This window comes from Musa acuminata, chromosome BXJ3-7, assembly GCF_036884655.1.
Source record: "Musa acuminata AAA Group cultivar baxijiao chromosome BXJ3-7, Cavendish_Baxijiao_AAA, whole genome shotgun sequence".
NCBI classification, from domain to species: Eukaryota; Viridiplantae; Streptophyta; class Magnoliopsida; order Zingiberales; family Musaceae; genus Musa; species Musa acuminata.
In genome coordinates this window covers 39,905,647-39,925,478 of record NC_088355.1, presented here as the reverse complement: position 1 = coordinate 39,925,478, position 19,832 = coordinate 39,905,647, and the positions used below count along the sequence as shown (strand labels likewise).

The 19,832-nt window shown below is 41.0% G+C and overlaps 3 protein-coding genes across 7 annotated transcripts; 2 read left to right on the top strand and 1 right to left on the bottom strand.

Annotated features, from left to right (window-relative positions):
* The first annotated feature begins 111 nt into the window (after positions 1-111).
* Positions 112-5,417, top strand: LOC135643538 (uncharacterized). Of its 5 annotated transcripts, XM_065160600.1 has the most exons (7): positions 112-388; positions 857-1,202; positions 1,478-2,595; positions 4,508-4,578; positions 4,666-4,787; positions 4,868-5,003; positions 5,107-5,417. In XM_065160600.1, the coding sequence occupies exons 1-4, from the start codon at positions 281-283 to the stop codon at positions 4,532-4,534; spliced, it is 1,599 nt and encodes a 532-aa protein (XP_065016672.1). In that variant the 5' UTR covers positions 112-280; the 3' UTR covers positions 4,535-4,578; positions 4,666-4,787; positions 4,868-5,003; positions 5,107-5,417. The 5 variants fall into 5 exon arrangements, with proteins under 5 accessions (XP_065016672.1, XP_065016671.1, XP_065016670.1 ...); XM_065160599.1 differs by lacking the exon at positions 4,508-4,578 and having other exon boundaries at positions 4,923-5,003; XM_065160598.1 differs by lacking the exon at positions 4,508-4,578 and having other exon boundaries at positions 113-388.
* Positions 5,351-10,667, bottom strand: LOC135643539 (ribonuclease 2-like). The gene is made up of 7 exons (XM_065160605.1): positions 10,412-10,667; positions 10,123-10,151; positions 7,756-7,829; positions 7,541-7,642; positions 5,804-5,965; positions 5,616-5,715; positions 5,351-5,529 (listed from the first exon to the last, which is right to left on the bottom strand). The coding sequence occupies exons 1-7, from the start codon at positions 10,600-10,602 to the stop codon at positions 5,471-5,473; spliced, it is 717 nt and encodes a 238-aa protein (XP_065016677.1). The 5' UTR covers positions 10,603-10,667; the 3' UTR covers positions 5,351-5,470.
* Positions 10,668-14,044: 3,377 nt separating this feature from the next.
* LOC135642507 (formin-like protein 1) lies at positions 14,045-19,598 on the top strand. The gene is made up of 4 exons (XM_065158714.1): positions 14,045-15,797; positions 15,874-16,073; positions 17,581-17,825; positions 18,470-19,598. Exons 1-4 carry the CDS (start codon positions 14,278-14,280, stop codon positions 19,286-19,288), a joined length of 2,784 nt encoding a protein of 927 aa, XP_065014786.1. The 5' UTR covers positions 14,045-14,277; the 3' UTR covers positions 19,289-19,598.
* The last annotated feature ends 234 nt before the right edge of the window (positions 19,599-19,832 follow it).

Here is a 19,832-nt window from a genome sequence, read left to right as displayed (position 1 = left end):
ATCGGGATCTAACCAACAGTTAATTATGATCATCATGAATCTGATGCGCGTATCTAGACGTGTTTAGACGGCTGTGATTGCAGATATGCGATTCGGACAAGAAACTCTTTTTCTGGTTTATTGACGCGTCGGAGGCACATGAGCACCGCCTCCGTCCTCTCCCCCCGCCTTCCCCTTCCCCTTCCCTTTCTTTCCTCCGTTCTTTATATCTCCGTTGAATACTTATCTCCCCCTTCCTCGACGGCGTGAGCATAGTTTTTGTTGGGTTCCTGATCTGGCGATGCTTCGATTGTTCTTTCAGAAGCCACCGCTGCTGCCATCCGCCATACCGAATTTCGTTTTCTCCCTTATTTCTGCCTCCCTCGAGAAGACTCTACTTAAACTTGAGGTTTTGGTCTCCCTTCTTTTCCCCCTTTCCTCCGCGCCGCGAATTTCTTCATTGGGTTCAAGAAATTGGAGTTCCTGATCTGGTGATGCTTCGATTTGCAGAATCCACCGCCGCTGCCATCCGCCACCTCGGAGCTCCGTTCCTCTCTTCTTGTTACCTCCGTCCAACAGATTCTACTTGAAACTTGAGGTTTAGGTCCCCCTTCCTCCATTAGGGTACGGCAAAAACTTCTTCGTAGGGTTCAAGAAATCGAAGGTTCTTGCGGGAGCCTCCGCCGCCATCCGCCATCGCGGAGTTCCTTTTTTCCCCTTATTTCTACCTCCCTCCAAAAGATTCTACTTGAAACTTGAGGTCTTGGTTCCCCTTCATACCCCCACTTCTCCGTTAGGGCACGCCAAGAACTTCTTTCTTTGTTGGGTTCAAGAAATCGGAGTTCCTGATCTGGCGATGCTTCGATTGTTCTTGCAGAAGCCACCGCCGCCACCATCGGACGGTGACGATGGCGTTGGTGGGGGTAACAGAGACGCCGTGGAGGCGACGCTCTCTCTCCTCCGGAACATCGAGTCGGTTCTTTGGTCAGTTATCTCCTCCTGCGGCCGGTACGAGGCCCGCCTCTGGCTCTGCAACACCGTCTCCTCTATCCACTCCATCGCCGCAAGGGACCAGCTCCACCTATTCATGGAACTCCTCAGATCCGAGCGGTCCAAGCTGGATGTGGCTTCTCGGCTTCTGCAGATGATCTTTGAGAAGCGGCCACAGAAGGCCGGGCGTATCCTCGCGAAGCGGTGCTACTTGCTGGAGAAGTTCTTTCAAGGTAATAGTTCCCTGTATCTGGTGATCTCACATTTTGTTTCATCTTTGTCATAAAATTCACTTCTTGTTCGGGTTATATAGTGCATTCATGTAATAAATGGACTACGGTGGTATTCTCATAGGCTCAAAATATTGACTTTGGGATATTTTGTCTGATTAAAATAACAATCTGATACTGCACTGACTTTTATCTCATTGGCTTATATTTGATAGCAGTTATGATAAATCTGATATTGGTGTCTGATTTACTCTTGTATGCGGTTTTACAATACACAGGAAACCCGAGGCGCATCTTCCTCTGGTTTGATAATTTCGCTGGCGTCGGTGAATCAGGACATCAAAAAGGAGCTAGGGCACTGTCCCTGTATGCTTTTGCAAATCGGGATGTTTGCTGGGAGGAGCTTGAGTGGAAGGGAAAGCATGGGCAATCACCTGCGGTTGTTGCCACAAAGCCTCATTACTTCCAGGATCTGGATATTCTGCAGACCATAGAGAATTTTCTTGAGTATGTTCCTGATTTTTGGTCCTCCAGTGAACTTGCGGAGTCAGTTAAAGATGGTGAGATCCTGAAGCTTGATTCCAAATATTTTGTAGAACAGTTTGTAGGATTGATGTACAAAGAAGATTTAGAAGATATATGGGCAGCAATTGAAGAGTTTATACTGGAGGAGAATTTCTCCTCACTTTCACAAAATCTTCTCATTCTGCTTGATGAAGATAGGCTCCTATTGTTCTTGAAATCCATCAGAAAATGCATTCATTTGAGTGGTCAGTGCCAGGATTTTGGATACGCATCTTGTTGGCTCGAGAATCTTTTGGCAACATGCGATGACCAAATATCTCTTGATGAACTTCTCTTATTAAATGCTGTTATTGGTAAGGGCAGGCAGCTTGTACGCCTTTTGGCTGATGAAGAACATGAGGAAGAGAAGGGAAAGGTAGACACAATTTTGAAATCCAAAGTGACCCTTAGTGACGCAGACCATTGGGCTCTTATAAAAGAATGTGTAAATATGAAGCAGCAGGTGGCTATAAAAGTGGTTGGGCAGCTGTCTTGGGTTCTTCACTATTTGTTGGCGAGAGAATGCATGACAGCACAATCATGGGAAATTCTATTTAAAACTAATGGAATACATTTTCAGAAGGCTGATGACTATTCTTTGATACAAGCTGATGGAATTAGAGAATCTAATCTTGATAGTGATGTTGAAGGTTGGGCAAGTGGTGGTAAAAAAAAGTGTAGGAGGGACAGGAAGAAAAGGAGGAAAAAGTATCATCGTGATTATAACAGTTCGGATGAGATTGAGATTGAACAAACCAACGCATGGCAAGGTTTGCAGGCAGGAAGGAGTTGGTTTCTTTCAACAGATGGCTTTTCTTGTGCATGGAATATTGTATGTATATTTAACTTTCTTTCATTTAAATAGTAGGCTTTATCAATGTTTTCTTCAATCCACAATGATATATTAGACAGTTTGCTGCTAACACTGTTTAGTCCTTCATGGTTTCCGAACAGTTTTCAAATTTATAGATAGTGGAATTCAAATTGTGTGTTATCAGATTATAGTGAAGTTGGTTCAAACTCTCATGACTTGACAAAATCATAACATGTAAAATTTTCATTTTAGGGGTCAGAAATTTTATTTAGTTACTCTTAACAGTCAGTATTATGTTCAGTTTGCCTTATGCTGCCATACCTTACGGGAAAAGTAGATCTGAAAGCATAACTGAAGTCATGTGTTTCTGGTTTGTTATTTTTTCTCTGTGTTTTCCCCTCACTAATTAGTGGGCAATGCTTTTGAATAACTTTCTTTTGAACCTTATTTTAATAAATTGTAGTCACATTTTATAGAACCCTCAAACATTTGGAACCATCCTGGAATCATTGTGGTTGTTTGTCTATGTCTGATGTTGTTTTCCACCTATCCCATGTTAGATACACACATTCAAGTCTATTTTCCTTGATTCTTGCCTAATCTTTGAGGCTGATGAGGGGCGATTGTTGATCATCCTTGATGAAATGAAAACTAGTTTGTGGGTTGAAATTCCTGATTAGCAAACTGGATGTTAGGTGGAGAGTGGCATGTGGCATGTGGCTTATCATAGATATGGAGAAACTGATGCAGGAGATGGAGAGAGATTATGTTAATGCATGAAAAGATACAATCTCTCTTGGAACACAGAATAGAGCTTCTGATTCCATCCTTTCTTTTAATTTGATCAAACCCTGAGTTGTGCCTATAGTCCCATTTGTAGAATTCCACGGAGATGAGAGACATGAAACCTCAGGGGCCTCTTGTTCCAGCTTTCGCACAACAGCTGCTGACTCGTGTTTCTCTGCCAATAGGGTCTTGTTTGATAAGGATTGGTTTCTTGTTCTATCTTCCCCTCCTTTCAAAGGCGGAGTTGCTTTCCTTGTTTTATTCAGCCTTCCGGTCTAATCCAATGTCCAACAGGGTTGCACACTTTTCTATCATGTGCAGGATTCCTTTTTTGAAGTTGAATTCTATCTGTAGAACCTTCCAAATCAGTGCAGCTGCTGTCCTGGCAAATTTGAAGTTGATTGCCTGCTGACCTAGCACTGGTAGGTCATCCGGATCCCATGTTTTGGCAAGTTGGCCTATCGCTAGGGTTGACCCATGGTATAATACTTTACAAGGCTGATTACAATGCCATTCTGGCCAGCCTAGTAAAACATGCAGCCAGACATAATTGGGGTGTCTAATTTGAGTTAAGAGTGGTATATTCTCATGCTTATTTTTGCATCACAATCATTCTACTGCCTTGATCATACCAAAACTCTTATTGTGTTTTATCCTCCTATTTCACATGCAATATCTGGTGAATCACCAACAATTATAATATTATGTATTCTGCTCAAGATGTCATGGTTATTGCATAATTTTTTCTTGTCTGGTTACTCAGAAGCCCATATTATGTTCTTTTTCATTTTGGTGTCATGTGAAATAGCTAAATAATTGATAATTGTGAAATAGTTTTCCATCATGACCTTTTCGATACCTTGATCAAATAATTTTTAAATAATTGATAATTGTTAAATATTTTTTTGCTTGGCTTATTCAATGCAGTATTACCTATTTGGTATAGAATACAGTATAAACAGATCAACAGAGCAATTAAAGAAAAGTAGGAAGCTCAATTTGAGAAGGTTTTTTTTTTTCCTGTTTGATTGTTGCAAAATACAATTGGCATCTGTTATGGTGTGTGTTATTTGCTGTCGATATATACAATTTGATTCGAGCTATCAATATATCTGGTCCATTGCAAGTTACTTTTGTTTTATAGTTTTGTATACGCAGATCCATCCTTTGAAGGTTCACAGTTTTGATGTTAATTTTGACCAATCATCAAAAGAGGTCTTATGTTATTGTTGATCTTTGTTTGAATTTTGCATTTCATTGTTTTCATGTTTATCTTATTTTTGGTTTATGCTTGTCATGCAGGCTGATTTGCCTGAGCATCTCTCTAGGCACTGCTTTAAAACCTGGACGAAGTGGATTTACTCCAAGTGTTGATCTTCCAGTGTTAAAAATCAAATTTTAGATGTTGGGTTACAAAGTGATGAGTAGGCACACACAATCAAATTTTAGAGATTCTTTTCTTTCTTGGTTCCTTTCTTCCTACAGCTTTAGATTTATTTTGCAGGTCAATTTTGGCAAGCAGCGTGCCGCATTCACGGACGGTCAATTTTGTTATGCAGGTGATTTGCTTTGCGCGGAGTCCGTCTGTCATTTAAATTCAACGATGACGGTGTTCATGGACTGTCAATTTCGGTGTGCAGGTGATTTGCTTTGCGCTGAGTCCATTTGTCATTTAAATTGGTTAAATCTCTAGACGACATACTCTTCGGGTATTCCCCGTAACATCTCGTTATTTGTATTTAGGTCGAATATAATCATCTACGTGAGGGATGGGAATTTGGTCATTTGGAATCCTTCTGACAAATGACCGGTGTCTAGCGGGTTTGTACGTTCATTATTTCGAGGGCTATACAACCATTGTGTGTGCCTACTCATCCTCCAAAACAACATGCAGAAAGTTTAAAGGTGAATGGCATGCTGCTGGGTTGTGCCACAACAGCCTTTCCATATTTTTTTTTGCCGTTGCAGAGTGGGGGACTTTGAATACTTCAAGCAAAATGCGTCTTTCAATATTATCGGTATTTGAACATTTTATATCATATGCGCCTTTCATATCGCATTATTGTTTCAACTTTCTTCCTATGTGAAAAATATACATACATACCCTCTAAGCCACAGTGAGTGCGTCAAATTCTTCCAACGTCATTTTACTGCTATCAGCAAGCCCTGCGAATTGAATCAAAGGGCAAACGAGTTAGATATGGCCTACGATCGATCGTACAAGCTGATATAAGAAGAAATTGTTGGCACACCAAGAGGAGTATATGTTGGTAAGGTAATATATCGAGGGCAGGAGTTTCTCGAGTGTGGCATGCCATTCAAGATGTCAGACCCGGTCACACAGTCCCTAGGCTGAAAAAGGTATCAACAAAGAAGACAATTTATCTAAATATATATGTGGTAGGTAGGTAAACACGGTTTGGCATGCGTACGTACGTACCTTGTAATCCTTGTAAAAGCACAATCTGAGTTCTTCCAGTGAACCATGCTTGCAGACCAGCAATGGTGTTGCTCCAAAGGCCCTTTTAATGGTGGCTACAACATCCCCTAATGGATATTTTTCTCCGTTGGTTGCCAGAATACCAGCATTATTAAGAACCTCCTGCCAAAGCAAACGTACCACTTACTAAATGAATTTCCATAGCATATATTTCAAATAAAAGTTCCTTAAGAAAGGGCTTGTGACGAGCGGGATGTTTGCCAAACTAGGTGCAGGCCAAAGTGTGATTTACCAAAATAAAGATAATTATGTTATTTCAACTTTAGACAGCATATTTTGAAAATAATGAAAAAGGAGAATAAGTAACATAATTATGACTTCTGATATATGTAAAAAAGAAACAAATGGAAGAAAAAAAAAATCCAGTACACAAATTTGTTTCATTTTATATAAAATGTAAGTAAAAAAAAAAAACTTTTCGATCTCATGATGCAGTTGTGTTTTTACAAGATCCCACATACTTACCGTCATGTTGTTTTTGAAGTACAAACCAAGAGCTGTGGAGAAGTAGCTGTATTCATCCTGTATTATGGGGTAGGAACAAGTCCCATGTTTCTCTGCAAACCAAATGCATATGGAAGAATGAAAGAATTGTAGATAATATACAAAAACCATTTTGTCAACCACAAACTATAATGTTAGATCATATAGAAAAGCCAAATCATGTTTTCATTTATGGTAAGGTTATGTACATTCATCCTCTCCAAATGCTTTTCCACCCTAGTTTCTTTTAGCTTTCTTCACATGCAATTTCAAGCATTAGAACCTAGTGAATCTGAAGATCTGACCCTAGAATTGCAGAAGTTAGCTCTTGATTTCTCTAAAAGGATTGGCAATTGTGCCCTCATTGTAGAAATTAATGGCTGCAAGCAAAACAACAAATAATGACCTTGGACTAGAGTGATCTTATGAAATTTATTCCATTTTAATTTAGATACTAACTGTTCTTTACATAACTTCTATAATGTATTATAGAGGCATGGGTTTAGCCATAAAAACAACCTCTCTGATTGAGATAAACTAAGTAAATTTATCTTCTCCTGACCTTGCATTGGTCAAAGCGTCTGGACCACTCTTGCAACACATGTATTAAGCCAATATCGGTCCTAGCTTAATACTAGAATGGGATGCTTGACTTGGAACCAACTTGAAGTGGTTAGGATCCAAAGTTCTTGTACAGCTTGGCCTCATTTACCCAGCACATTGACCCAACCCAAATGTACATTTTGGCCAAGCTGCAATTTTAATGGGCTATCCAAATCTTTATATCGCCACCAAGAAACTTCTCTCGAAAATTAATCTTTTTTTAATCCCACCTCATAATTGCAGTTTTCCGTATATTATTTTTGTTTCCCAATACCTCCGTTTTTTTGCGTAGTTTTAAAGTTATAACATCCAGAGATAGGAAAGAGCATATAACTCTCTGACAATTTGGTTTAAATTGCATGTATTCGAAATATATATATATATATATATGCAACAATATTTGTATTATTTTCTTCCCTAGTAAGGAAGTTGGTCTATGATAACAAAGGTTAAAGAAGAAAGAAAGTAAGGATCTTACCCCACTGTCCAGATCCAAACATGAATAAGCACATGCAGAAAAAAAAGGGATATAGGTTATACACTGTAAAAATTAGCAAGAATCAATTACAAATTCCAGAAAATAGCTCCTACCTCATGTGCCCAAAACAATCCCTTTCCACCGAAGCAAAGAGATGAAGAACTGCAGTATAAGGATGGCCAATACTTCTCAAGAGTTGGTAACAACGAGGTAATCTGTGTTATCCGAACAAAAAGATAAACTATGATACATATAGCTAAATCCAAATAGAGGAAGAGAAATACTGGCTCTAAAATACAGAATATCAACAAACAGTGAATCTAAGCACCTTTTTTATATCAAAATCAGAGTGGCTGCAACATGCCGGCCAGCTCCCATCATTATAGTCAGTCCACAGTCCATCTGTCATAGGGTTTAAAATAACAAACTAGTCCAAATTATATCAAATGCAAAATTACTTCATAATAATAATACAATATAACAATTCCTTGTGTTGCTTCATAAGTCGAAGCAAAAGTTGTGTTTCTGTATCTTTTTGTGCATATGAAATATGTGGAAGAATACGATAAGAACCATATTTCACAATTGAAATGATAACTGCAAGGTTGGGTCTCTTTTTCTGATCAGGAATGGATTAATCAATATCTTAGTCATTTAAGGCATGACAATCATTACAATATTAAAAATCATTTAAAAACTGATAATTGTGATGTTAAATAAAGAAATGATCAGTTTTTGGTCATAAATATCAAATTTATTTGACCACATAATTGTAATAGGGCATTGCAATATTAGTGCATAGGACAAAGAGATTATGAAAGAAGACTAGTATAATTGTTGTAATGACCATATCATGATACACCCTATGAACATACTTGGGCAGTCTATACTGAAGAGAGTAGGTTATCATGATTGACTGGTCAGAAATATTTAAATAAAAATTTTGCCTGATCAACTCTAGTTATTATCTCCATCCTACTGATCACAAGCCATGCATTTTCCTTCTCCCTCCTTATCTTCTCAATTAAACTAAACTACCATTTAGTAGTAGATATACAATGCCAGCCTCATGAACAAATAGGAAATCTTTATAATTTGCATCTCAATTTTAATAATAAAACAACGTTTAATTTAGTAATCAGCACCAGCCCTCTCATGGAATAGATATTCACGATGCTTCTACCATCAATAATGGTAACTTATAAATAATTCAGCTAAAGCCATTGAGATTCCATCCAAAACTCGGACCTAACTTCTTTCCTAGGGATATCTCATTTTAGCAATAAGCTCCAAAAATTTGAAACAAAACAACATAAATTCATAATAACAGAAACTTTGTCCTAAGAAACCCCATCAGCAATCTACAATGGTTTGGCTAACATCTTCCACAATGAAAACGGAGCCTTAGTGCATGAGGTTCCATCCAACTAGGGTGTAGGAAAGTTCAATATATGCAACAGAATATATTTTCAGTCACACTAAACTGCAAGTTGTGTATGATAAAAAATTCAAGTGGTTTCTGATGTCCAAAAGATAGTTGTTACCAAAGGTTCACCATGAACCAGATAGATGTCAGTGGGGCAACATAAATCACCAGGCTCTATCAGCTTGACTCGTATGCTCATTAACCTTAACAATGGCACTTGGAAAAAGTGTGCAACAACCTTTGTCCAACAAAGATAGCAGAGGCTAGGTGAAGTACAGGAGATTGACATGGTCAAACATCCTGATGTATCAAGGAATCCAGAATACATTGCGAGCAGGAAAACCAAGGATGATAACTTGATTTTTCGACTATTAGAACTTTAGAAACAATCTTTTTATTCCCAGGTTTAAGATAAACTATATTAATCCTTTCATGCCATCTGGTTCTAATAACATTAGAAGCAACAAAATCTTCCACCCCCAATAATTCAAAGTCCATTATGTCATTCTATCTGATCATGTGTACTTTGATTTTCCTCCACAGATCCAGTAAACTCTAACTTCAATGGATACATGTAAAAGTCCTTTTCTATAAACCAGGTATACTTTAAATTCATCAGAGGAGATGACCAAAATAACCCTCGGTCTCCAAGATGGGTCTACTTGTTTTGAAGAGAGTCAAGCTGACGTGAAGGAGCAATGAACATTTGTTGGGTATTCTGGCTAAGTTCATTACCACATGGGATGGACAGATCCTACATCCTAAATTGAGGAACAATCATGCATCCCTAAAGAGAGACTCATGGTTATAAGGAACTTCACATATTACATCATCTACTGAGCATCTAATCTTGAATGACTGCACAAGTAAGACAGTAGTATTTTCACCATATTCACCTCATTAAGCCCCCTTCAGAACAAAGATCTACTTCAAATTGTCCTACAAACAGACAAGAGGGGAAAAAAGGTATAAAGATAGTGGAAATTTAAACACCCATTGGCCACTTCCAGCTGCATTAGAAGTCATCGAGCATATTTCATTTCATTCTTGCAACATTTCTCAATTAATGACCGAAGGCAATTCGTGACAGCTTCCTACATGATAGTATTAGCTCATCCTCGTCATGCACCAGACACCCTCATAAATAATTTGGAGGTTGATGAGTGAACAAAGGCTAAACCCTTCGTTCGATTACCAAAAGAAGAAACACTCAAGAAATCAAGAAGGAAGACTAATGAAAGAAAGTCACCAAGAGAAGCAAATACTTACGGATCGTAAACTCGGGCAAAGGGTTTGATCTGCAAAATCAAGATAAAGATGCAATCAGCGCAATATTCTTCCCGTCTTTCAAACATGAAACAGAATAAAGAATTCGACATAAAGAAATAATCTAATCTGGACGGCAACAAGATCAAGAAACCCCAACAGATCAAGATGGCGGCGAAAACACAAACAATCAAGGATCATAGCATGATCGACCGAACTCTCAAACCAAGAATTGGAAAGAAAGGCCAAATCGGCCGATCAATTCTCAAAGAGGGATAACCGAACGGATCACCTGCAGCAGGCGTTGGAGGAGCAGCAATGGTGGGTGGCCTGGCAGATGGTGCCCGGCCACAGCAGCGCCAGCACGAAGTAATCGAACTCCCGTTGCCCCGTTGCCACGACACTGTGGAAAGAAGGGAGGGGAAGCGAAAGCGAGCAGACGAGGACGAAGAGGAGACCGAGAAGCCTCATCACACACGCCATCGCCTCTCTCTCTCTCTCTCTCTCTCTCTCTCTCGTCTTTCTCCCAATGGTTCGACGGCTGATTGGGCTCCCCTAATACGGGAATTAGTTATAATAGATCAGAATAGAAGAAAGCTCCAATAGACTTGCGGTATAGTTGTGTGTTGCCTTCCATACCTGCTTCGTGATTGGAAGAAGGCGCGGGGCCCAAACAAAAGCCGCGTACGAAGACAGGTAGATGACGACTATCTACTGTACCAAACAATCGAATAGAAAGTGCCCCGAGAATAAAGACGCATTTTAGTTTCTCCGAAAATATACCTGCTTTATGACTGGACGAAATCCGATGGGCCCGGTTATGACGCGGCTTCTTTCCGTGGCAACGCGTTGTTACCTCGGAGACATACTTTCGTAAGTTTTGTTGCGGATTTACCTGCTTTGTGATTGGATGAAGCCGACGAGCCAGATGGGCCCCAGTTATCACTCAGTGTCTGCACCATAACAATGGAAACCAAAGATGCGATCAGATACCCGTTCCATACCTACTTTATATCGGAAGAAACAGCAGGGTCCCGGTGGGCTCCACTCATGACGCAGCTTCTTCCCAAGGTAGGTCGGTTGTCGGAAATAGTATACTTTCCCCCAATTACTATCTAATATATAACACTAAATATCTAATAAAGATTTTGATTAGATGATCAATAACCTCATCTGAACTTATGATATGCTTTGATACCATTATAAATATATTTTTATTGGATGAACGATAATCCATAAAACTTAAATCACCTGAAAATTATCTAATATATTTACAAGCTTTAATAAGGGAAATCAACTTGTAGTTTTGAAGTCTGGGGCCATCATAGAACAACAAGACTGGCAAGAATCCTTTGGAGATGAAATGAATCATACAGGTGTAAGATGATAAGAACCAGTTCCTGCATGCAGCAGAGCATATAACCTCATCCTACCTGATAAAGAACAGGGTGTGCTTGCATCAGAAAAATGTAATCTTTTTTTTTTTCTAGCAGGCTGTTCTAAATCTTCATCTCCATCACCAGCAGCAGCAACTCCAAAACAAATGGATCCACACATACTTAGATCAAGGTTGGACTGCAAAACTAATGATGAGGGACTTTGTTGTTCTCCTCCAAGAAAGAAAGAGGAGGAAAAAGGAAGAGCAGTTCCTTTGTACTGTTGTCATAATCCACATGTCACAGTGCAATTACTGTACACTTCTCATAGAAAAAAGTTGCCATTTATTCATAGTTTGTGAGCATCAATGCATCTGAAGAGATTTGTTTCCTTGCAGATGCTTCATGCTCAGTGGCCCATAAATCTTATTCTTGTGATCCTGCAAAAAAAGGAAGTGATAAAAGACCAAAGGTAGCAGATCACAGAAAAAATGATCTCCTTTAGCCTTTGTGTCGGCCATAAGAATCCTTCTACTCTTTGGAGAACAAGCAAAGTTCTGTGAGCAGCACTTAGAACTTAAATACATTGTTAAGGTTGATGATGAGTACCAAACTCTTTGCTCTTTGCTCCTGTGCAAATCCTCATTTCATGTCATGACAGTGAAGTGCTCAGTGGTTGGAAGACTGCATCTGCAAGCTCAGTTGTTGTTTGTATGGAACCATTAATAAGAAAACCTGAACAAACTGTCCATGTGGAATGTTCTCAACACTGTGTGTGTTTCTGGAATAGTTTATACTCTCTGAAGCATGAATGCATTGCTCCTCTTCCTCCTCCTCCTCCTCCTTGCCTCCATAGTTATTACTGAGTCAGCTTATGTTGTCTGTCAGTTCCTTTTTCTATCATTCAGAGTGACTCATTCTTGACATTTGTTATATATACACCCCATGTGTGTGTGTTCTCAAGGATCCTCAATGATTTAGGTCCACCAAGCTGAAGTATCTGTCAGGGAACAAGTAAGGTTGTGAGTAGTATAAAGTGGAATGGATTTATCTTAATCATGTTGACAACTGCATGGGCATCATTCTGACGAGTACATACAGCTTAATGACAGATCAAATAACAAGATGAAGTGCAAAAAGACTAAATAGAAGATGAACAGTTCAAAGTCCAATCTGAAATTTGCTTTGTATTGCAGCAGATTGACAACAATCTTACTAATGTTATGTGCCATCAAAGCTAGGAAACAATTTAGATGGGAAAAAATGCATGGGGTTCACGAGTAGGGGTACAAATTTGATCTAATAGCAGACAAAAATACCTGACCTAATAGCATCTGTGTTCTGGAAGGATGCATCATATATAACCAAGTATGTTAATAGATTAAACAAAGGACAGCCATTTTCAAATGCATTTTGCAGAAGAACAGCTATGAGTGGTGATGATAATGTTTTCAGGGTGTCGGCAATGGTCTACACTCAGGTCAAACTTTGCTACTTTTTAGTATTCTCATGCATGATGGATGGCACATGAAATCTGTAATCAGAGTCAAGTCTTTTGTTCCAAGTGATATCATCTTCTTAAAAGAGCTTAAGAGTCTATGCATGGCATGAAGAACTTCATCAATCTTCTTAAAATTCTACTATGTTGTGGAGCAGATGGGATCCTCTTTATATATGAAACTGCAATTATTTGTGGGCAATTATACATTTCCTTGAATCCTCCATTGATTGTGTTCTTTGTGACAGGGATTTGCTACCAACCTGAAACCTACAAAGAAACCCCCAACTGAACCTTTATAGAGGTGTCAGTGTCATTTGTGGTCTACTTGATTGGCTCATCTCACCAATCAGGTGATGTGCTACAACAGATTATTGAGACTAAATTGTGGATTGTTCTCATAGCTTAAACCACAAAGAAGTCATGCAAAGTAAAGACTAATTACCATGAGAATATGTATATGTAACAGGTTGGTGACATGCATTGCATCAACCTATCAAGAAGAAAGTTCTATGAAAGCTCTTTGTGGAAGATTGAAGTGGATATCTAAGTGTTCCTATGATGTGTTGATCAAGTGGAGTTGTTACAAGGTTGGCTGCAATGGTATGCATAAAGAGGATGTGATGGCTGATGAGGCTCTATTTGGCTTGTTATAAATGACAGCATTTGAACATGGTTTAAGAGAGAGTTGCATTAGAAAAGATGGAGGAGATGACCATGGCAGACCACATGAATTATGCACAGAGAGAGAGAGAGTAGACCACCTCAGTCTTGCCTCTCTCTCTCTCTCTCTCTCTCTCTCTCTCTGCAGCTGTGACTTCTCACCTACAATTGTAAGGCATTTAACTTTTCCTATGTGAAAAGCATGGCAATATGCAAGCCAACTATGGTTTGTCTGTGTGTGTTGTTTCTGCATCATCTGAACCAGACATTCTAACCTTTTCCACTCTTCTCCCCTTCTCAGAGTCCAGCCGGGCTTTCTACACCACTCTTCCATCTCCATTGCTGCTGCTGCTGCAGCAGCTAATTTTATTCCTTGTCCATTTCCTCTCTCTCTCTACCTATCTCTCTTGACTGAGCTTCTCATCTTCTTCTTCTCTTCTCTTTCTGTCTTCTTTCACACACACCTGTCACTCGTTTTTGCTCTCTACTGTAAACAAAGACATTGCATTTGAGGCAAAAGTCATACACAAAGCACTCCTCCTGTCTTCTTACTTCCCACAATTCTTCCTTGCTTTTGCTTCACTTCTTCTTCCTTCTCTTTCTCCCAATTCTCTCACCACAATGCCATCAGTGCCATCCACTTCATCATCAGCAACGCCAGCAGCAACATCACCGCCCGTTCCCATGCACAGCAGAAGAGCACTCCACGTTCCTTTTTTCCCGCTTCCTTCCACTCCTCCGGCGGAGTCACCTTCCGGCTTCCCAAAATACCCCTCCTCGGCCACCCCCTTCTTCCCGTTCTACCCCTCCACCCCGCCCCCGCCGCCGCCGCCACCCACGCCCGCCTCCGGGCATCCCACCTTCCCCGCCAACATATCCTCCCTCACCTTTCCAGGCTCCCGCTCCGCCCCTCCCCCCCGCCATAGCTCTGCGGTCGTCGCCGCCGTCCTCCTCCCCCTCCTCGCCCTTGGTCTCCTTGCCGCCGCCGCCGTGCTCTTCCTTCGCCGACGTCGCCGGCGTCTTCTCCGCGGGCATTACTCCGACAAGGACGACTCCCGCTCCGACTCCGACCGCCTCTTCCCCGCCGACTCCGCCGCTTCCGACGGCGGCGACCCCAAGCTGTCCCCTTCCGCAGCTGCGTCATCCGAATTCCTCTACCCCGGGACCCTCGTTGACGCCCGCCGCGGCGTCTACGGCGAAGATGGTGGCCACCTCGCTGCTGACCCGTTAAGCGGATCGCTCGACCCGAAGCTGGGGTCGCCGGAGCTCCTGCCGCTCCCCCCGCTGCCGCGTCAGTTCCGGCATGGGCATGAAAAAGGGGAGATGGGGGGCTCGTCGGAGGAGGAGTTCTATTCGCCGCGGTTGTCGTCGACGGAGAAGGGAAGCTCTGGAAGGCTGGCGGGCGAGCGGTTGTCGAGCTCCCGGCGGACGTATCCGGCGGCAGTAGAAAAATGTGGGTCTCGGAATTCGACGCTGAGCACGCCGTCGTACCCGTCGTCGATCGTGGCCTCATCCCCTCCGTCATCGCCGGTGGCTTCATCGTGTCGCGCCGGATCCAGCCCCGGCCATTCGAGCGGCGGATCTTTGAAGTCCAGATCTGAAAGGAGTCGGGCGGGAAGTCTTGTATTCGCGTCTCCACCGCCGCCTCCACCACCTCCCCCGCCGCCTCCCCTTCGGCCTCTAACACCGTCACCTCCTAAGCGGAAACCCCCGTCGCCTTCGCCACCTTCTTCCCCGGCGCAGAAAGAATCTGAAAGAAAGGTGGAAACTTCTGATCTGGCGGGACAAAGTCTGAGGCCGTCCATGACAGCTGGGCACTTCTCTGGCAATCCATTTGTTGTCAGCAAGCAGCTAGGAATACCACAGAGACAGCCTCCGTCGCCACCGCCTCCACCCCCACCACCACCACCAGTTGGATACTGGGAGAGCCAGGTTCGAAAGCCACAGGGAAAACACCTACCAGTTGGAGTGAAGACTTCCTCGGCGGTGGACTACACCACAGATCCGAGGGAGAATTCGGATGAAATGGAGAAGACGGAGGATACGCCTCGGCCAAAGTTGAAGCCTTTGCACTGGGATAAGGTTCAGGCGAGCTCAAACCGAGCAATGGTGTGGGATCAGTTGAAATCCAGCTCCTTCCAGTGAGATTCTGAACAGAGTTATTCCATGTTCCATCTTTTTCCTTTTCACTGAGTTGTAGAATTGATGAATCTGCAGGGTGAACGAGGAAATGATCGAGACTCTGTTTATTTCCAAGGCAACAAATGCAAAACCTAAGGAGACCACCAAGTGGCAGGTCCTTCCATTGCCGACTCAAGAGAACAAGGTGCTCGATCCAAAGAAGTCGCAAAACATTGCTATTCTACTGAGGGCATTGAATGTGACCAAGGAGGAAGTCTGTGAAGCACTACTGGAAGGTGAAATATTTAACCTTAATTTAAATTTGGTCTCTACATCTGTTGTTCTTCAGCAGCATATGACTTCTGATGCTAATATTCCCTTTTTTTTTTGCCTGAATTGGTCCTTACTGTGCAAGTATGATTGTCAGCATAAGTAGTATTCTATCAAGTTCTTGTTCCTCGTTAGTGTCTCGGCCAATGTTCTCAAGAACGATCCATTCAGATGTCATAGTGTTCACAACTGTACCATATTTGTATTGAGAAAGCATCACTTGTTGATGCCTGTGCATCCCTATTTCAGGAAAAGAACATAAATTTAGTTAACTTTGATTTTGATTAGTTGCAGTAGATGTACATTAAGTACGCCGACAAAGCTGTCCACCATTTCTTAAAAGAGTGAATCAGTGCCTTCTTAAAGAAAAACTACATTTACATTTGAAGTTCTTACATTGATGTAGCATGGATGCCTATTTTTTCCTGTTGTGGTCAATCATATCGACACTTTTAGTGTGTTGCATTATCAGGCATACTAATTTCTTCGAAGTATCGGATGAAGTAACAGCTTTAAGCAAAAAGATCCATCTTTTGATGCTAAGATGATCTCACCCAATCATATCTAAAGACTAACGAGACAAGAATCTCTGTGTAGAATCTATGACCAAAAGCTCATCCTAATCTGTGGTCAAAGAAACTTTTTAGGATAACATCCTTTCATGTCAATAAGAGTGTCAGAATTAATCTGTGGAGCAAGTTTCACTATGTGCTGCAACTGATATAAATAACATCTCTGTGTTCTTAAGAGTAATAAATCATTTTCTATATGTAGATTTGGCTTATGCTCAACCATGGTTCATCTTACCGATCTATACCAGTGTATCGACTGGCCATTGGTACGGTATATACCAAATCATACCAATATACTGACACATGGTATGATGGAATATACTAATAAACTAGTATGTACTGCCTTTACCAATCCTCTCTCGGATCAATACATACCGCTTATACTGCGTGGTATGCCATGATACAGCGAACCTTGGGCTCAACCATGCCTATGCAGACACCTTGGTTACTGAATAGGTAGATACAGAGAGAGATGACAATTAGTTCAACATAAGATAAAGATGTTAAAACCTCCGGTTACAAGTAGTCTTATGATCGAACATAAAATTATGCATGCTTTCCAGTTCTAAAACATTGTTATCTGAGACACTTGGTGCATTTTATATCTGATGCACTCTTACTTTGGGTGAACTCAATGCAAGCAACTTGAAGATTTGAACCATCCGTGTTTCAACTTTGTTTCCTTTCATTTGGTCATCTAGCAAGAATAAGTGCATTTGTATCCTGATCCAAAAGGTCAGAGAATTAACTTTGTCATTAGCATCTTCCTCGGAGTCTTTTTGACCCCATTAATTGGCAACAGCTCTCAATCAGAATTTCAGGGTGTTGTGTGTTGCTTGTTTGTTATCCCATGTTTTAACACCTATTTCATTTTGTTTATAATCATAATTGCTGAAAGCAGGTAATGCTGATAGCTTAGGAACTGAACTGCTGGAGACCTTACTAAAGATGGCTCCTAGCAAAGAAGAAGAGCGCAAATTGAAAGAATACAAAGATGATTCCCCATTCAAGCTTGGCCCAGCGGAGAAGTTTCTTAAAGCATTGCTGGACGTACCATTTGCATTTAAAAGAGTTGACGCAATGCTTTACATTGCCAATTTCGATTCAGAGGTCAATTTTCTTAAGAAGTCCTTTGAAACTCTGGAGGTAAGCTACTAAAATCTCATGGTTGTTTCTTTCCTCCAGTAAAGTAGCTGCTGCTAGATGTTCATATGATACAATTCGTTAACATGATTGATGAAACATGGGTTTAAATCTAAGGAAGCCATTATTCCGTATGACATATACTTCCAATAATAAAATCTTGAAACCTATATCTTGTTTGACTCTTTAAATGTCTTTAAGTCCAGGAGTTGCTTGGAAAAATATAACTGAAAATTCCATACAAATCTATGTAGTTTGCTTTGTAGAATAACTAGCAACAAAATATGGCCTGCTTGATTACTAACTAGATCAGTGTTTTGCAACTGAAATATGCATGACTTCCCAGCTTGTATTGCCATTTTGGTTTATTTTCAATGTAAACCGGCTTCCATTTACTTGGAGCTTGTTCTTCACTTCACTGTCTATTTCATCTGCCTGTAACAGAGGAAAGAACTCATTTCTGATCTTTCATTTAGTTTTGTCACACCTGCCATATTATAAATTCCATAAGCACTACATTATTATCGCTTTATAAGCTAACAGCTAAAACAAATATCATAGTTACTGATGCAGAATGTTAATTAACTTCTTGTGTTTTATATAATAAAGTCATCTTCTGGCCTTTTAACTAGATTTGCAATTAGCAGGCTGCTTGTGAAGAGCTGAGGAGCAGCAGGTTGTTCATCAAGCTTCTAGAGGCTGTCCTGAAGACTGGGAACCGAATGAATGTCGGTACAAATCGAGGCGATGCACATGCTTTCAAGCTTGACACGTTGCTTAAACTAGTTGATGTCAAAGGCACTGATGGCAAGACTACACTTCTGCACTTTGTCGTCCAGGAGATTATTAGAGCAGAAGGTTCCCGTCTTTCTGCCACCAATAATTCGGCTGCCAAAACTCAAACCAACACTCTACAAGATGGCCTCGAGTGCAGAAAGCTTGGTCTCCGAGTCGTCGCCGGCTTAGGAGGTGAACTCAGCAATGTTAAGAAGGCAGCTGCAATGGATTCTGACATACTCAGCAGCTACGTCTCTAAGCTCGCTGGAGGGATCGGGAAGATCAACGAGGTGTTGAGATTGAATAAAGCATCTGACTCTAAGGACGACAGCCAGAGATTCCATGACGCCATGGACCGGTTTCTAACGAGGGCAGAGGATGACATTATAAAAGTGCAGGCTCAAGAGAGCGTGGCACTGTCTCTGGTGAAGGAGATAACCGAGTATTTCCATGGTAACTCCGCCAAGGAAGAAGCACATCCCTTCAGGATTTTCATGGTGGTCAGAGATTTTCTGGCCGTGCTTGATCGTGTCTGCAAGGAGGTCGGAAGGATAAACGAACGCACCATCATCAGTTTGGCACAGCAGTTTCCGGTGCCAGTGAACCCAACCCTACCACCTGTGTTCCCAAGGTTTCATGCATTGAGACCAGAAGGCTCTGATGAGGATGAGAGCTCATTGTCGTCGTAGAGCGATCGATGCCTACAATTTCCACACTCGAGGTGGGAGTTATCAGCTGGAATTCCCCAAGAAATGAAATTAGTTCCAGATCATTCGATATATATTTTTTTGTATTAGTAGAATATTAATGTAATTGCCTTTTTTTGTCTAACTGTTAATTTGCTCCTATATATACATACACAAAGAAAGTCTAGGTAGTGGAAACTAAGGTTAGCTTCCTCTTACTTGGTTCGGACAAATCTATGGGATAAAGGTACAGTTAAGAAATCACATTCTTTTGAGATTGGATGACCAGATCTCTATAATTATCAGATTTGGATGTCTGAAGGTGTGGTAGATTATGTTCTTTGAGCCAAAAGCCATATTTTTTTGGGACAAAAATTAATATTCTTTATTCTCGAATATCTCATATTTGTGACTGACTTGAGAATCAAATCAACTGAGAATTCCATAAACGAACAGAGAACTACAGATGGGACGGAGATATTATTTCGGGAATGATCGAGTGATGATGAGATCAAATGTGAGGCTGTGGTGTTAATCCAACGTAGAC